Source organism: Tyto alba, unplaced genomic scaffold (assembly GCF_018691265.1).
Source record: "Tyto alba isolate M040663 unplaced genomic scaffold, T.alba_DEE_v4.0 Super-Scaffold_1000006, whole genome shotgun sequence".
NCBI lineage: Eukaryota > Metazoa > Chordata > Aves > Strigiformes > Tytonidae > Tyto > Tyto alba.
Window position 1 is genome coordinate 6,130,115 of NW_024881272.1, and position 14,599 is coordinate 6,144,713.

At 55.7% G+C, this 14,599-nt stretch overlaps 1 protein-coding gene across 20 annotated transcripts in view; it reads left to right on the plus strand.

Annotated features, from left to right (window-relative positions):
• Positions 1 to 14,599, plus strand: part of CACNA1E (calcium voltage-gated channel subunit alpha1 E) — a 139,966-nt gene that overhangs the window by 51,072 nt on the left and 74,295 nt on the right. For all 20 annotated transcript variants that reach the window (XM_042806126.1, XM_042806173.1, XM_042806140.1 and 17 more), the window contains 5 exons: positions 394 to 499; positions 927 to 1,066; positions 11,809 to 11,912; positions 12,762 to 12,914; positions 13,201 to 13,382. In XM_042806126.1, coding sequence (XP_042662060.1) covers positions 394 to 499; positions 927 to 1,066; positions 11,809 to 11,912; positions 12,762 to 12,914; positions 13,201 to 13,382 — 685 coding nt within the window. The remainder of the gene's footprint in view (positions 1 to 393; positions 500 to 926; positions 1,067 to 11,808; positions 11,913 to 12,761; positions 12,915 to 13,200; positions 13,383 to 14,599) is intronic.

The following is a 14,599-nucleotide window of genomic DNA, read 5'->3' on the forward strand; positions in this document are numbered from 1 at the left end:
TGCCAAACCCTCTTCCAGATGAAGCCCAGCCTGGTTAGAACCTGACTGTCCTTCTTCTGGGCTCCCACCACGAGCAGCATGTCTCCACCAAGAGTGTTCACAGCCCAGCAAAGGCCGTTGGTTAACGTCCCATGAACTGGGGGAGGAGGTAATGAGTCTCAGCAGGTCTCTAGTGAGGAAGGTCTCAGGGCCTTTTGGTCCTTTTGTCACCCCGCTTCATTTCCAAACAGCACCATGGTGGGCATCACCCACCATGGAAGGTGAAAGCTGGGCTCGGTGCGTGCGTGTTGCTGCGGGGAAAGTGGTGGTGGTGGCTAATGCGCAGGTGAAACGAAGGGTGGGCAGGGTCAGGGACATCATCCACCTCTTCTCTGCTCCTTAACTCTCCTCCACTCCCTTCGAGTACATGATCCTGGCGACCATCATAGCCAACTGCATCGTGCTGGCCCTCGAGCAACACCTCCCCGAGGATGACAAGACGCCCATGTCACGGAGATTAGTAAGTATCCCGTGTCTGTCCCCCTCTGCCCTGTGTCAGGGGGTCTGGCGGGTGAGCAGGGGCATCGACCAAGGGGAGACACCATGTACTACCAGATAACTTCTGGTTTCAGGGTGGTAGGGCAGGAGGTTTCCTCTGGGACCAGCTCCTCCAGCCTTCTTGGGACTGCTGTCACATACTCCACCTCTATGGAAAGGGTTCAGGAAGATTTAAGCCCCTTAAAAAGTGGGGTAGGGAAGGGGGACTAGCCACCCTTTTTTTATTTCCAAGGTTGATACTGGCTGAGGAAGGGCTGGGAAAGCTCCCAAAGGAGAGGATGGGGCTGGGGAAAGTGGGATGGGATATAAGTTGGGTCAGTGTGAAATGGCTGGCGCCGTGTTTGCCCAGTGTCCCCCCCCTCACTGTGTCACTGTTTCCCCTCTGGCAGGAGAAGACGGAGCCCTACTTCATCGGGATTTTCTGCTTCGAGGCTGGGATTAAGATCGTGGCTCTGGGGTTTGTTTTCCACAAGGGCTCATACCTGCGCAACGGCTGGAATGTCATGGACTTCATTGTGGTCCTCAGCGGGTGAGTCACGCGGCACGGGGCTATTGGTGGGGTTGGGCAACTGAGCATGGGGACTCGTCCCGGTGGGGATGTGAGCTCCAGGATGCAGGGTAAAGCCCTGGTTTGCTGCTGTTGGTGGTGTTTCTTCATTCCAATGAGGGAGGGGGGAGAGGATGGTTGCCTGTGCTGGAGGCTCCTGCATTGGCTTTGCTGTGGTGGGCAGCTGATGGTGGGACAAGGTTCCCCATGGGGTGAGGAGGGCTGGAGCTGAGGGCACCATGTCTAGCTTTTCTCAGCTGGCATCTGTCACCCATCTGGGCATGGGGTGAGGTAGGAACGTGGCCTGATAAGCAACTGGACATGGTCTGGCAGAGATTTTGGTCAAACCCTATGTGGGGAGGGAGAAAATCTCTTCTCTTGCCTTCCCAAGTACTTTCCAGCCTTGGCCCGGTGCTGGGAATTTGGGAATGAGGTCTGGGTGGGACTGGGCTCCCAGGTGCTGCTTGCTCAGCGTCCCAGGGTGCAGCCGTGATGCTGGGGGTGGTAGCACACAGAACCTCACGGGTGCTGGTTGTGTCACTGGTGGTGTCACCTGCCAGGGATGTGGCCCAGATTTGAGTCCTGCTTGCGGTGTGACGGGCTGTGCTGGTGACATAGAAACGAGCAGGGACGTTTGGGCTCGTGCTAGACTGGCTTGAGCAGAAGCCACCAGGGGTGGCCCCCCTGGGCTGTGTGAAGGGGAGGTGGGTGCCTGCAGACACTGAGGAACCCCGGGGATGGGTGCCTGGCTTGTGGCCATTTCTTTTTGTGTGCTGGTGGAAGCGCCACGTTCAGAGGAACTGGTTTGATGTGTAAAAACAGATGGTGCTTGTGGATCTCCGAGCACTTCATGAGCTCTGCTGGGTGCAGAGGAGCTGCAGGGCTGGCTGGGAAACTGGGGCACAGGAGTTAGGTGAGATACTTGAGGTGTTTCCCCACTTGTTTGCTGCACAGTCCTGGCTCTTGGCTTGCAGGGTGGTGGCACCGCATGGGATGTGACACCCATTTGGGTGTTCGGAGGAGGAAGGGGGATGCTGAGCCTGGTGCTACCAGGGACGTGGTAATGGGTGCTGCTTGTCCATGGTTGGAGAGGTGCAGGTTGAGACTGTGCTTGAGAGAAGGCCTGAGGAGAAGGTGCTGCAGAATGCTTTGATGCCTTTGACTCAATGCAGACCTGGATGGCCTTGCTGGAGGGTGGGATTGTGTCTGCCTGTGAAGGTGTCCCGGTGTGCTGGTTTTGGGGTGATGCTTCGCGGTGGGCAGCAAACAGGCTGATACAGGCGGTGCAGCCATCGCACAGGATGCTGCTGGCTCTTCTGCATCTGCAAAGTGACTGTCAGGGGAGAGCTCTGTGGCCAGGGGGGCTTGCCGCTGCGGGGAGAGCGGCCGGGCAAAGCGTGTCACATCTCTGGGGACAGAGTGGGACACTGGTAGCAACAAGGTGGGGGTGTTTCAGCCTCGCTGTGCAGCTGCAGCGCTGGGCTGAGTGTGCAGAAAGCAGCCGGGTGGCTGGGAAATGCCCATCGGCCGTCTCCTGGCCGGGGCTCCAAAGGATGCCCAGGCCAAGGGGAAGGACTGGGCTGGGAAGGAGGGGGGGGGGGGGGGTTCACCACGGACCTCTCCCCGTGGCTCCGGGTGAGCTGACTGTAACCGAGCCGGTGCTGAGTCAGCGCTCGGCAATTACTCACTTGCAAAAGCCTCGCCGGCTCCTCCAGCGCCGTGCCGGGCCCCGTGCCAGGGAATCAATTGTCCATAAAGTTGTTAGTGCCCTGCCGGCTGCCCTGCGGGGAGGTGCCCGGGTCCCCCTCTGGGGTCTGCTTCACCACCACCCGCCCCCCTTGCATCCTGATGTTTGCTTCAGCAGGATGAAACGTCCTCCAAGAAATGCCCGGTTACGTGCCGGCTTTGCTCCAGCAGTGCCGCTGCCCGCTGGCGTGGGCATACCGGGCTTTCTGGGCAAAGCCTGTTGTATGATGGATGGAGGACCTGACTCACAGATTTTCATCCTGGACCAGTTTTGGGGGAGGATTGGGTCACTGGGGGGATCAGCTGGACCAGGTCGTGGGCTCATCTGTGCTGTTCACCTCTGGCTTTTGCCGTGCGGTGATGACGAAGCTGCTGTTCTTCCGCACCACGGTTGCGCCTCCCTTGCAAGAAACTCTCGCTTGTTTGATCTGCTGAATTATTGGCAAATTTCTTCAGCAAATAATCCTCGGCTGGCAAATGACTTGCAAACAGCTTGTGGGAGAGGGTTTGCACTTGGTGGTTCACACCGTGTCGGTTGCATAAGGCGGGTGGTGAAGACTGCACGGGGGATGTATGCGGGTGACCGGCAGATTCAGGATCCTCTTTGTGGGCTAAAACTTTACGCTTGATTAATATGTGAGTGTCTGGACAGAGACTGTCAAGCTGGGGAGAATTAATGGTCGTTGGGATCTTGTTGCAGCTTAGCAAGAGGGAGTGGCTGTGGTGGAGGGGATGGTGTAAGCGTCAGAGGTGTAAGATACCGCTCGCCTTGGGATGTGCTGACTGGTTTGGGGTGCTGATGCACCCCATGGGGATGGACCAGGGAGGATATCCACGTGAGCAGGACCCACCCCGGGATGATCCCCAGTGGTCCCAGAGGGACCCAGCATCACGCTTGCTGTCCCTTGTCCCTCCATGGGTGACACAGGGTATTATTCTTCCTTTCTGGACTTACTTTTTGCCACATATTTGATGGGAGAGTTGCTTAATGCAGGTGGCATCATGGCCCCAGACGCTGCGTTGGGGTTTCCATGGGCAGTGGGATATCCTGAGCATGTTCTCCCTGGTGTAAATTAGCCTAACGAGAGGCTACTGCCGTGAGCAGCCTCCTGGGACCCTGTGTAGGAATGGATGGCACGGACTTGGGTTCAACTGGTGTTCGTGTCTTGTGTCAATAAATCCAGATTTTTTAATCTCAGTGGAAATCAACGCCCACCTAAAACTCCCTGATGCTAAAGCTTCCACTGGGGAACGAATAGTCACATTTGTAAATCCTCTCTGTTTATAACCTGTGGTTTCCAAATCATCATTGCTTCCTGAAAAAAACAGTCTGTTCTCCCCCAGCTAAAAATATTTTTATCTGAAATCGTGCATAAAATACCTTCACTCATTCTGAGGCAGAGCCAGGGTGGGGAATGTCTGTGTTTTCCCTGGGGCATGGGGATGCTCACCTTGCCCATGCATGAACCAGAGCTGTCTGGGTGCTGAAGCTGGACTCGTGACCTGCTTGATGCAGCCTGTCCTGGACCAAAACCAGGGAAAACTGCTCAGAAATGGTCAGAAAGGGCAGCGGGAGCTTCGTGACCTCTTAATTGGTGCTCCTCAGAGGGTGAGGTTGAAGGAGCTTCAACCATCAGCGGCTGGAGCATCAGCTCCCTGCTCCCCGTGTGCCATTAGTCTAACGAGTAGAGAACAGGGACCCTATACCAGCTTGCATTGTCCTACACCATATTTGAAGGTGCCCATGGAAAAAGAAGGGTTAAACTCCCTCTGCAAATCTCCAGGTGGGTGTGTGCTTCTCACACTCCAATGCCTGAGCATCATAGCACCGTGCCGGCTTTTTTTATAGCAGTTGCAGCGGTAATACAATAACATGTTACGTGAGAGGTGAAGGGGTGGGGGAAAACTTCTAACAATGGGAAAAAAAAAAATCAAAATGGAAATCAAAAGGCCCTTGTGAAGTTGTGCTTCTCAGGAGCTGGGGAAGCAGCTGCTGTACAACCAGCATAAATACACTGGGCTCGCTAAAAGGAAGAGCTGGCATCAGGGCTTTTTCGGAGGGTTTAATAACAGCCACTACACCTGGATGCCTTTTGTGAAGCCCTTAGGCACTGTGGTTTTCATTAAGGGATTTTGTGGGGTGGAGCGTGGCCAAAGGAAGGCAGGAATGAATGGTCCCTGGCGGTGCCTGCTGTGCACTTAGCAAACCCAGCACTGACAGGACGGTCACAAGCCTGTGCTGGCAGAGGAAAGCCTGGCTCTCCAAGCCTGGATGGCTGGCCCAAAACCCAAAGTCTTCTCCCTGCAAAGGCAAGCGGCAGTCACGGGCCTGGCCTCGCACACCCATACCCTAATTTTCTTCTGTGGCAGGAGAGGGTGGTTCCTAGGAGGCTGCTTCCCTCCATGCTGCAGGGTTGCAGCGTGAGGATGAGGAGGGTGGGGGTTGGTTTGTTGCTTGTTGTGGTGCTGCCTGGATTTTGGGATGACTGTCCTGGAAAGTGCCTGCTGCCCTTTTCGCAATTCCCCTGAGCTCCCCCATTGCAGAGGCGAGGATGCTCTGCCCTCCGGTATTTAGTGCACCTCGTGCAAGCCAAGTTCTGCGGGTCTTAGGTGGTCTTTTTGATCTTGGAGATCCAGAGATGGGGGATGTGGGGGGGAGTCCTTGAACAGGCACTGGCAGCAGCTCTGTGTGGGCATATTCACATGCTGCACTGCCTCGTGGTTTGGGGCGCCGGCCCCCAGCAGCGTGTCTGGCACTCCATACATGTGCAAGAGGACACATGTGTACACGTGCACACCCAGGCTGGGAACAGGCTCTTCCCTCCGTGCTGGCACCGGTGTTTTCCTAACCAAGGAATGCAGTGCGCATCCAGGCAAGGAAGCCTGAGCAACTGGACATGAGCTTTGGAGAACAAGCATTAAATCAGAGCACAAGGGCAGCATCCTGACACGATTATTCTAACAGAGCCGTCGCAAGGAGTGTTCTCCTATAGGATAAAGCAGTAAAAAGACAACCCCAAGTCTGAAAGTAGAGAAATGCTTTGATCACACCAGACAAGACTTTTTTTCTTCTTCCCTTCTTTTCCTCTCATGAACGGTGCCCATCTCCAACCTGATGTCTGTCCCACCTCCCACCCCCTTCCCCCACTCTACCCTTCCAGGACAATTAGTAAAGTGTTGGGTCTTTTGTTTGGATGAATAATTAATTCCACAGCTTTGTGCATGATTCATGTGCCATATGCCATGGCGACAGGACGTGCCTGACATCAGCACCTTGTACAAAGGCCAGCGCCGTTTCCCTGGCCCGGCGAGGGGACAGGGTGGGTGATGAGGGAAAAGGTTCCGTGCTGCGGGGGGGGGGACGACCCCCAGGCAGGCAGACCCTGGCGTTGGGGGGAGACAGGCATCCCACCTTCCCCCAGCACAGGATCAGCCCGGGTGGTGCTCAGAGGCTTCGCCCCGTGCTTCCCGGCTCCTCTTCCCCGGCCGTTGGTTTCCCGCAGCGGCTGTGGCGTGAGCCAGTCCCTCCCACGCAGCGGCTGGTCCCCGGGGGTCACATCGCCTCCCCTCCTCCCCAGGGGTTCCCGCTGCAGCCCCGACACCCTTGCAGAGCTCTCCCAGGCTGGGGTGAAGCCTTTCTCCTCCCTTAGGGGTGTCAAACCTTGGGTCAAGCTGCAACATCCTCACATGTCATTTCTTTGTGCTGCCACAGACGTCGTTCTGGGACAGGAGTTATGGGGTAAAGCCTGGCTTGAGGAAAGGTTTGGGGTTTTTTTTTTTGTTTTTTTTTTTTTTTTTTGTTTTTTTTCCCCCTGCATCCTCATGTGGAGAGGTGATATCACCCAGCCTTCGGTGAATATCCCTGAGGTCTCGGATCTCTCCTTTGGCACAAGTTCAGGCAGCTCCTGCCACGGTACACGGTCGCCTGTGCTGTATTTCTCTTTGCCAGGCTGGCTCTCCAGCCTCCTAGGTTTCTACTTCAGGTTTCTACCAGGTCCTGTTTGCGCAAAGAGCCTCACCAATGTTTTCTCCCCCTGCCAAATCCTGCATCAGTCGAGAGGTGCCAGAGGGAGGCTCGGGGTTTGGCCAGCTCGCAGGGTGCACAGGGGATGCTCCTCCATGCACCAAATCCACGGGGCTTCTCCGGGAAGAGGTGGCCTTGGGGGCATTATTTTATTCCTCAGATCAAAGTCTGGTGAAGGCAGGTTTTTGTTGTTCACCCTCATCACCCCTTTCAGCAAGTTGTTGGTGCCCAGTTCAGGGCCCTTGAAGCTGCCAGGAAAGAGAGGAGCAGCAGCTTTGCAGCAGTGCAATCCACTTGTGTCACGGCCCCGAAACCTAGAAAGAGAAAGTGAAGATGATGGAGGCTTTGAGGTTGCTCCGAACTGTGTCGAGGGCAGGACTTGGAGCTGGTGTCCCTGTCCCTTGCTATCCCCAAAGCAGGACCACTGTGCTCTGCTGGGTCATCCTCAGGGTGGGCGACTTGATCCCCCTGGCCCTGTCCTGAGTGGGGTTTGGACCCAAGAGCCTGGAGTACAACCTGCTACTCCTGATGCCGTCTGCAGAGAGGGGAGGGATTGATTCACCAGCAGAAAAGAGCAAGAATGGGGTAAATTCATCAGGTAACTTACTTTCCATGAGCCGTTTGACCAGTGTATTAATTATGAAGTAGTCTCCCTCATAGAGTCAGGTGGCAGTGCAAGCCTTCAGGGGACTTTCCACTTAATTATAAATATTAATTTGCGTGCCAGCCAGCCAGCCAGCACCCTCCCTGCCCCAGATTTTGAGCTGAGATTATCCTGTCTCGGCCGATCCCTCTCTCCACCCAGCACACCCCAGAGCTGCCCTTTGCTGGGATGGCTTGTCTGCACGTGCCTCTGCTGCGGTCCCTGATGAATAATGGTCAAGGGATGATCAGTTTGGGGTGGAGGGGATGACTCGAGGGTCGAGCTGGTCATTTAGGGGTTCAGCCTTTGCTTGGGGTCCCCAGGACGAAGCCCGTTGCAGCATGCCCCTGAGCTGTGTGTGCTGTTTCTGAGGGCTGAGGCTTCAAGGCTGCTGGTGCCGCTCCCACTGGGACGATGGGGATGGGAGCGGGTGCGATGCGCAGCCCCCAGCACAGGCAGCGGAGACACCGTGGGTGCTGTGGCATGTGATAAAGCCCGAATTTGCTGCTGGCTCTGTGTGAGTAAAAGGGCTTTGGGTGGGGGCAGGATCATCGAGCATCTCTCGTGGTTTATTCTGCTAAGTCCCAAAGAGCAGAGAGTCATTTAAAATGTGATTATTATTACTTCTAATTATTTTTTTTGTTTTTTTTTTTTTGTTTGTTTTCCCCTCCTGGGAAAAGAAATCCATAGGTGCAGGTCTTCAGCTAGAGGCGAGGGCGTGCGCTTTGCTCAGCTGCTGCGCGCTGGAGCGGTGCCCGAGGGCTGAGCGTCGCTCCGCCGGCAGCCAGCCCCAAAGCCTGCAGGTGCGGCGGGCCCAGCGGGAGCTTGCCCTTCTCTCCAGAGCCTGTAAATAAATAAAATAAAATAATCATCCCGGTTGCAAACACTAAGCACCGGATTTATTTCCAACACCCCCCCCCCCCCAAGCATGTTTTTGTCTGCTGGTGATTGCTCACTATTCAATTATACTTTGGGGGATTAGCATATATTTCCCATCCTGCCTCCTCTCTCATTTGCATTCTTCCAATAGCTCCTCTCTGCTCTTTTCTCCACCTGAAGTCTCTCTTCCCCCTTTCCTCTGAAGAAGTAAAACTAACCCCTTTGCCTGGGTGACCTATAAAAACGCCTTCACTTTTTTTTTTCCTTTCTTCTTTTTTTCTCCAGTACATATGATGAAAAGCATGAGATCATTGGGATTTTTATAGCCCAATCTGGCAGCTTTTTCAAATAACTTGGATGGTGAGATGTAATTTTAGTTTGGGTCCTTGCCTAAAAATAAAGAATAATTATTAGCACGTCAGGCGTGGATAGTGTAAGTGTTCAAAAAGGGTTTAAATTGTTCTACAGATACCGGCGCTGTCGCCCTGTATCAGCACAAAGGTCTGTCACAGCCCAAGTCCCATCTCTGTGCCACGCATCCTGAGGAGCTATAAGAAACCTTAATGTGTGTCAATAAATAAATCAGAAATGGTTTGTGCTGGGTGATATGAGCGGTTCTCTGCAAGAAAAAAAAAAAAAAAGAAAAAAAAAGAAAAGGTGTGCTTAGAGGGTTAATAAGCAATTAACAGGTGAGATGCTGAAGTCCAAAGCAGGAATTTTGAGTGTTGTATTTATTTTTAGCAGCAACGTGGTGGTGGTGTCTGTGTGTACTAGCGAAGCCTGGCTCTCAGGGAGCTGTGATGTCTGTTACTTAGAGCCACTGAAGGGCTTGGGAAAAGCAGACAGAAGCCAGGCTCGCGTTCCTCGAAGCTTGCTTAGCTTTTTCCAGCATCCTCAATCAGTCTAAAAACGTCCCAGGGCTACTCAGACCCTGGTCGGATGCTCTGGGGTGGGTGGGCTTGCTGGGAGCAACTCCGATGAGTGGTCCTAGCGCATCCTTCCCCCCCCTGCCCCGGGAGCCACGGCTGTGGCCACAAAGGGATGCGCAGGCACCTATTTGGTAGCCATGGGTCATCTCTGTCGTCAGTTGGGAGCCACGTCTGCGGCGCGACCGCCTCACTCTGGTGATCTGTCCAAACCTCCTTCCGAAAGATCTCGTGATGTCCCTTGTCCCCCAGCGAGGACAAGGAGCATGTCACCTTGCCACAGAGGAGTCCCATTCTTAGCAGCTAATTTAGAGCGCCGGGAAGGAGTGCCCTGAAATCGCCTGAACCTTGCCTGAAGGCTCGGCGCGGCGGCTCCCCAGCCCTTCAAACAAATCTGGGTTAGCGGAGGACTTTGCAGCCAGGGCGCTCTGCAATCCCTCCGCCCTGGCAGGCAGCCGGGGATGGTCCTGTCCCGGCGAGGAGATGTGTGGTGGGGCCGGGACTGGTGATGGCTCCACCTCCATCACTCTGCCCGGCTGTGTAGGACCACAGCTCATGCTGCTCTTTGGGGGTGAGAGAGAGCTGTCGATCCCACTCTGCTGCCAGGAGCCTTCCAGTTGGGCTTCTCACGGTGCTGGGCTTGCATGGGTGAGACCTCGGGAGAAGGACCGGAGCCTGCATCCAGCCCAGGAGCATCCCTGGAGATGCTCAGCCCCGTCTGGAGTCAGTGCAGGGGCTGCAAACGCCCTTTCCTCATCCCTTTGGGAGGCTGCCTGGACACCAGGCATCGGGACGCGAGGAGCAAAAGCTGAAGGAGGGTCTCGGGGTCCCCAACGCAGTGTTAGGCGCAGCGTGTCCTCCACACCGGTGTTTTGGGGAGCGCTGGGTTACCCTGCTCTCGCTGGCAGGTTGCATGAAAGAGATGAAAGCGCCCGTGGTCTACTCTCTCCCATGTGCTGCCGAGTGGCCGTGCTTTATCATATTTATTGATTTTGATCTTACAACCAGTTTAACAACACAGCTCTCCCCAGACTCTGGGTGCTCTTGACTTAATTAAGGCCCTTTTCTGCTCTCCTGTCAGCCCCGTGGGGCTGGGCTGGGTCACAGGGACCGTGCTGAAAGGGGATGGGGGAAGGAAAAAGTGCCATTAAGGGTAAAAGATATATTGGGGATAAGCAGCCTGTTACAGTTGTGGGTGATGCTGGGGCAACGCATCCCAACTGCTGCTGGGGCCAGACTTTGCAGCTGACACTTTGCTCAGAGGCAGGGAGGAAGAGGAGGCTAGGAAAAGGAGTTGAAACAACCTGGTTTGCTGATGTGAGGGCATTTCTGCTGCCAGGGTAACCTAGGAAACCCAGCTGCTTTTCTGGAGGGGCAGGTTGGTACCTGCCGTACCTCGGGGAGAGGGGGAGAGAAAGAGTGCTAATTGCTCAGCACGCCAGAGAGCTGCTCTGGCCTGTAATTAGATGAATTAGTGGAACAATGACCCAATTTCCCTCAGTTTTTGGATTGCTGCAAACAGCCCAGAGGTTGCTGCCTCCCTTTGTCCCGTTCTCCTCCCCATCCTCTCCTCTCACATCCCCTGCTCCTCCACTGCAGCGCTCCCTCTCCCTCCTCCTCCTCGCCCAGCACCTGGGGACCGAGTTCGGATGGGACAGGAGTCCACGAGCTCCGGGACCACTGTCTGTGCTCCTGTGGCTTTGCCAGAATCCCTGAGCTGCTCCATCCCCGTCCCCCCAGCCGGTGCAGTGGCTCCGAATATTTCCACTGCTGGACTCGGTGTGCACTGGCTTCCTCCTGCCCCAATTTGTTTTCCAGAGATGGGCTTGAAAAAAATCTTTGTGTTTTAAAAGAAAACCCCTGGAGTCTTTCCTGTGCCTGCCGGTTGCCTTCCAAGGTCATCAAACTTTCATTACTATAGATTTTTGAATGTGTGTGAGGTTCTCGGCAATCCCAGAGGTGGGGCTTCAAGGAAGCTTTGTGCGTGGAAAAAAACAGAGCAGCTGATGGCTGGAGATGCTGCCAGGGGAGCATGGGTGACCATCACGGGGGGGGGTGGGGGGGGTGACCCCCATCTCTGGGGCACCATCTCTGGTCTACGTGCCACCTGCCTGGAAAGGAGGTTAAACACACACAGCTGGGCTGAGCACCGTGTCGGCAGCCTTGAGACCCCCAAAGCGCGATCGCCCGGCGTGGGTGATGGCCAGTGCTGTGGTGTGGGGCTGTCCCCAACCATCCTGTCATGTGGGGGGCATCGATGGGGGGGCTGCCAGGGCTGGCTGGCCCCTGGGTGGCTTTGGCTGACCGTAGTGGCCCGTGAGCTTTGACTCCAGCATCAACTGGGGCTTGCAGGCTTTGCGAGGTGTTGGATCTCTGTACCTGCCTAGAGATGTGGTCCTCCTTGTGGCTTCGCCCCCCCCCGGGGAGCGTGGAACATGGCTCACGGCACCCGAGTGGCCGAGGGCTCTGCCCGGGGTAACTCTGCTCTCTCCCCGTCTGCCCGCAGCATCCTCGCCACTGCTGGGACACACTTCAACACCCACGTGGACCTGCGGACGCTGCGGGCCGTGCGTGTGCTCAGACCTCTGAAGCTCGTCTCAGGCATTCCCAGTAAGTTGGATGCTCCTGGTCCCGCTCCTGGCGTGTCCCCATCTGTCCCTGATGTCCTTCAGAGCGCTGAGGGGGGGGGTCCTCTGGCCACCTTGGAGACATCGGGTGCAATCAGGGAAGAGGGGGGACAAACCTCCCCGTGGAGTGGGGAGCGTACGTGGCGTATTCCCAGCCACCCCTTGGCTCTAGGATGGCAGCCTTTGGTGTCCCCAGGTGGCATTTGCCCCCCACCCAGCCTGCCCTGTGCTGGCCCAAGGTTGGGCTCAGCGGCTCGCTGGGGCTCACCAGCAGCTCTGCTTCCCTGGCCAGAAGGCAGTGGGTGGATCCTTTCAGGACTGAGGTTTATTTAGGGGAGATTTCGGGTTCTTGCAAGATTTTATCTGCCGCTGGGGTGGGGGGATAAATAAAGAAACTAGGCTGCTGCCAGCCCTGGTCCTCCCGTCCCTCCTGCCCTGAGCACCAGCCGGGCGGTGTGCTGGATCTGTGCCTTGGGGGGCAATCAGGAGAACAGAGCAGTGTGGGCCATGTCCCACCAAGTCCGGGTGGGACAAGGGCAAGCAGGACACCAAAGTGTGTGTGTGTGTGTGTGTGGATCAGATCCAGAAACTAGCCCTCCTGGAGCCTGGCTCTGTGGCCTGGCCCCCGCTGCTCCGCCTGGGATGGTGATTTCCTCCATAGACCTCAGCTGCCCAGAGGGATCCTCCAGGCTGTGCTGGCCTCTTGCATCTGTCTGATGACTGTCTGTCCTCTCTGTTCACTGTCCTTCTCTTGCCAGAGGTGGGCTGGACGTGCCCCAGGCAGGAGGTTTGCACCACTGTGCTGAGCTGTGCTTTTTCTTTCTCCTCCCAGGCCTGCAGATTGTGCTGAAATCCATCATGAAGGCCATGGTGCCTCTCCTCCAAATCGGCTTGCTGCTCTTCTTTGCTATCCTCATGTTCGCCATCATCGGCCTGGAGTTCTACAGCGGGAAGCTGCACCGAGCCTGCTACACAAACAATTCAGGTGGGGAGAAGGGCTCTGCACCCATACCGCATCCCACGGGGTGGAAAACAGCTGGAGCAAGTGCATGTAGCTATCGTGGGAAGCCCATTTTGCTTCGTGCACACCAGGCACCACCCAGTTGTGTTCATGATGTCCCAATTTGTTATGGGAGCAGTTTGTGCAGGGCTAGTCCCAGCAGGGTCCCTTGCTCTGCCCCAAGCTCATCTGCGTTCTGGCTCTTCCCCTTGCCTGTCCCCTGCCTCCCTCTTAGCTCTGCCTCCTTTGACTCTCTGCTGTGTGCTCGCAGGTGAACTAGAGGAGCTGGACCCCCCACATCCATGTGGGGTGCAGGGTTGCCCCCCAGGCTACGAATGCCGGGAGTGGATCGGTCCCAACGATGGGATCACGCAGTTCGACAACATCCTCTTTGCTGTGTTGACCGTCTTCCAGTGCATCACCATGGAAGGGTGGACCACAGTCCTGTACAATGTGAGTATCACTGCTCTGGGGTCTCTTTGGGCAGCTGGGGAAGGGGAAGGGGAGCTGGAGATGGCATTTCTGTGTCCCGGAAACCTGTGAGATGCTAAGTTACCTTTATGATGGAGATGGGGTCAGTCCGTCCTATTTGGGCAGGAGATGGGGAATAAAGAGGTGTGTGTTGCATGTAGAGCAAAAGGGGCTCTAAGGGCTTTGGTCCCCATCTCTGGGGTGGTGATGCGACGTGTTGCAGAGAGCAAAACCTTGCAAGCAGGGCCTGCAGCAAGCCTCCTGCACAAGGGCTGTCCCTGGGGAGTGGTGGAGGTAGCAGCCTTCCTTCCCTCCTCCTCCTCCTCCTGTGCTCCCCGGGGCAGCTCTGCAAGACTGGATGTGGTTTCTTGGCACTGCGCATCCGCCGTCCCCGTGGACCAGGCAGTGGATGTGTCTGCATCCCTACGGCAGCCTCGGAAAGCCCCAGAGCTGGGCTTGGACCCCTTCCCCAGTGCAGGAGCAGCATTTCGGTGCCCGACAGGGAGCTGGGGCTTTTGGTGTTCGTGCTGCAAACATCTGTCGGCACTGATGGAGCAAGGGAACGATTGGGCTGGGTTCCTGTGATTTGCAGTGGTTTGAAGTTGCTGATGCCCAAGCCCTTGGAGTGCCCAGGGAGTAACTTGAGGGTAAACCCAGAAACAGGAAAAAAAGCTACAGGCGATCACAAAGTGCAGTATCTTTGTGGGCAATTGGCCATGTATGTACATTTTAGTTTACAGGCTAGAAGCAACCGTGCCAGTTCTGCTCCCAGCCTAATTTCAGCATCAGTTTCAGCATCGTTGCACCAGGAATGTTTTTATACCCTGGTTCCCATAATGCCTGGAGATTTGCAGAGTGGCATTGCTGTGCGGGAGGCAAATTGGATGGTTTGTGATGGGGAAACATGCTTCAATAGTTACTACATTGTGAGGAGAAAGGCTGGTTTATAACCCTAGGTGAAGGCACTGAGCTGCCAGCGTTGGGGTATCCCTCCTGCTTGGTCCATCCTAGAGTCCTTCTGGGGGTGCAGGATGGTGTGTGCAGGTAGATGGACTGTGAAATCCAGACTAGGGTAGGAAGGGGAGAGTTCATAGCCAGGGCTTGACCTTGCCACGAGGATTTGACTTTCCTCTTCATAGAGATGGCAGCATCTGGATCTTGCTGCTTCGGTGGGGGGAATTAGGCAGGATTGAACCACC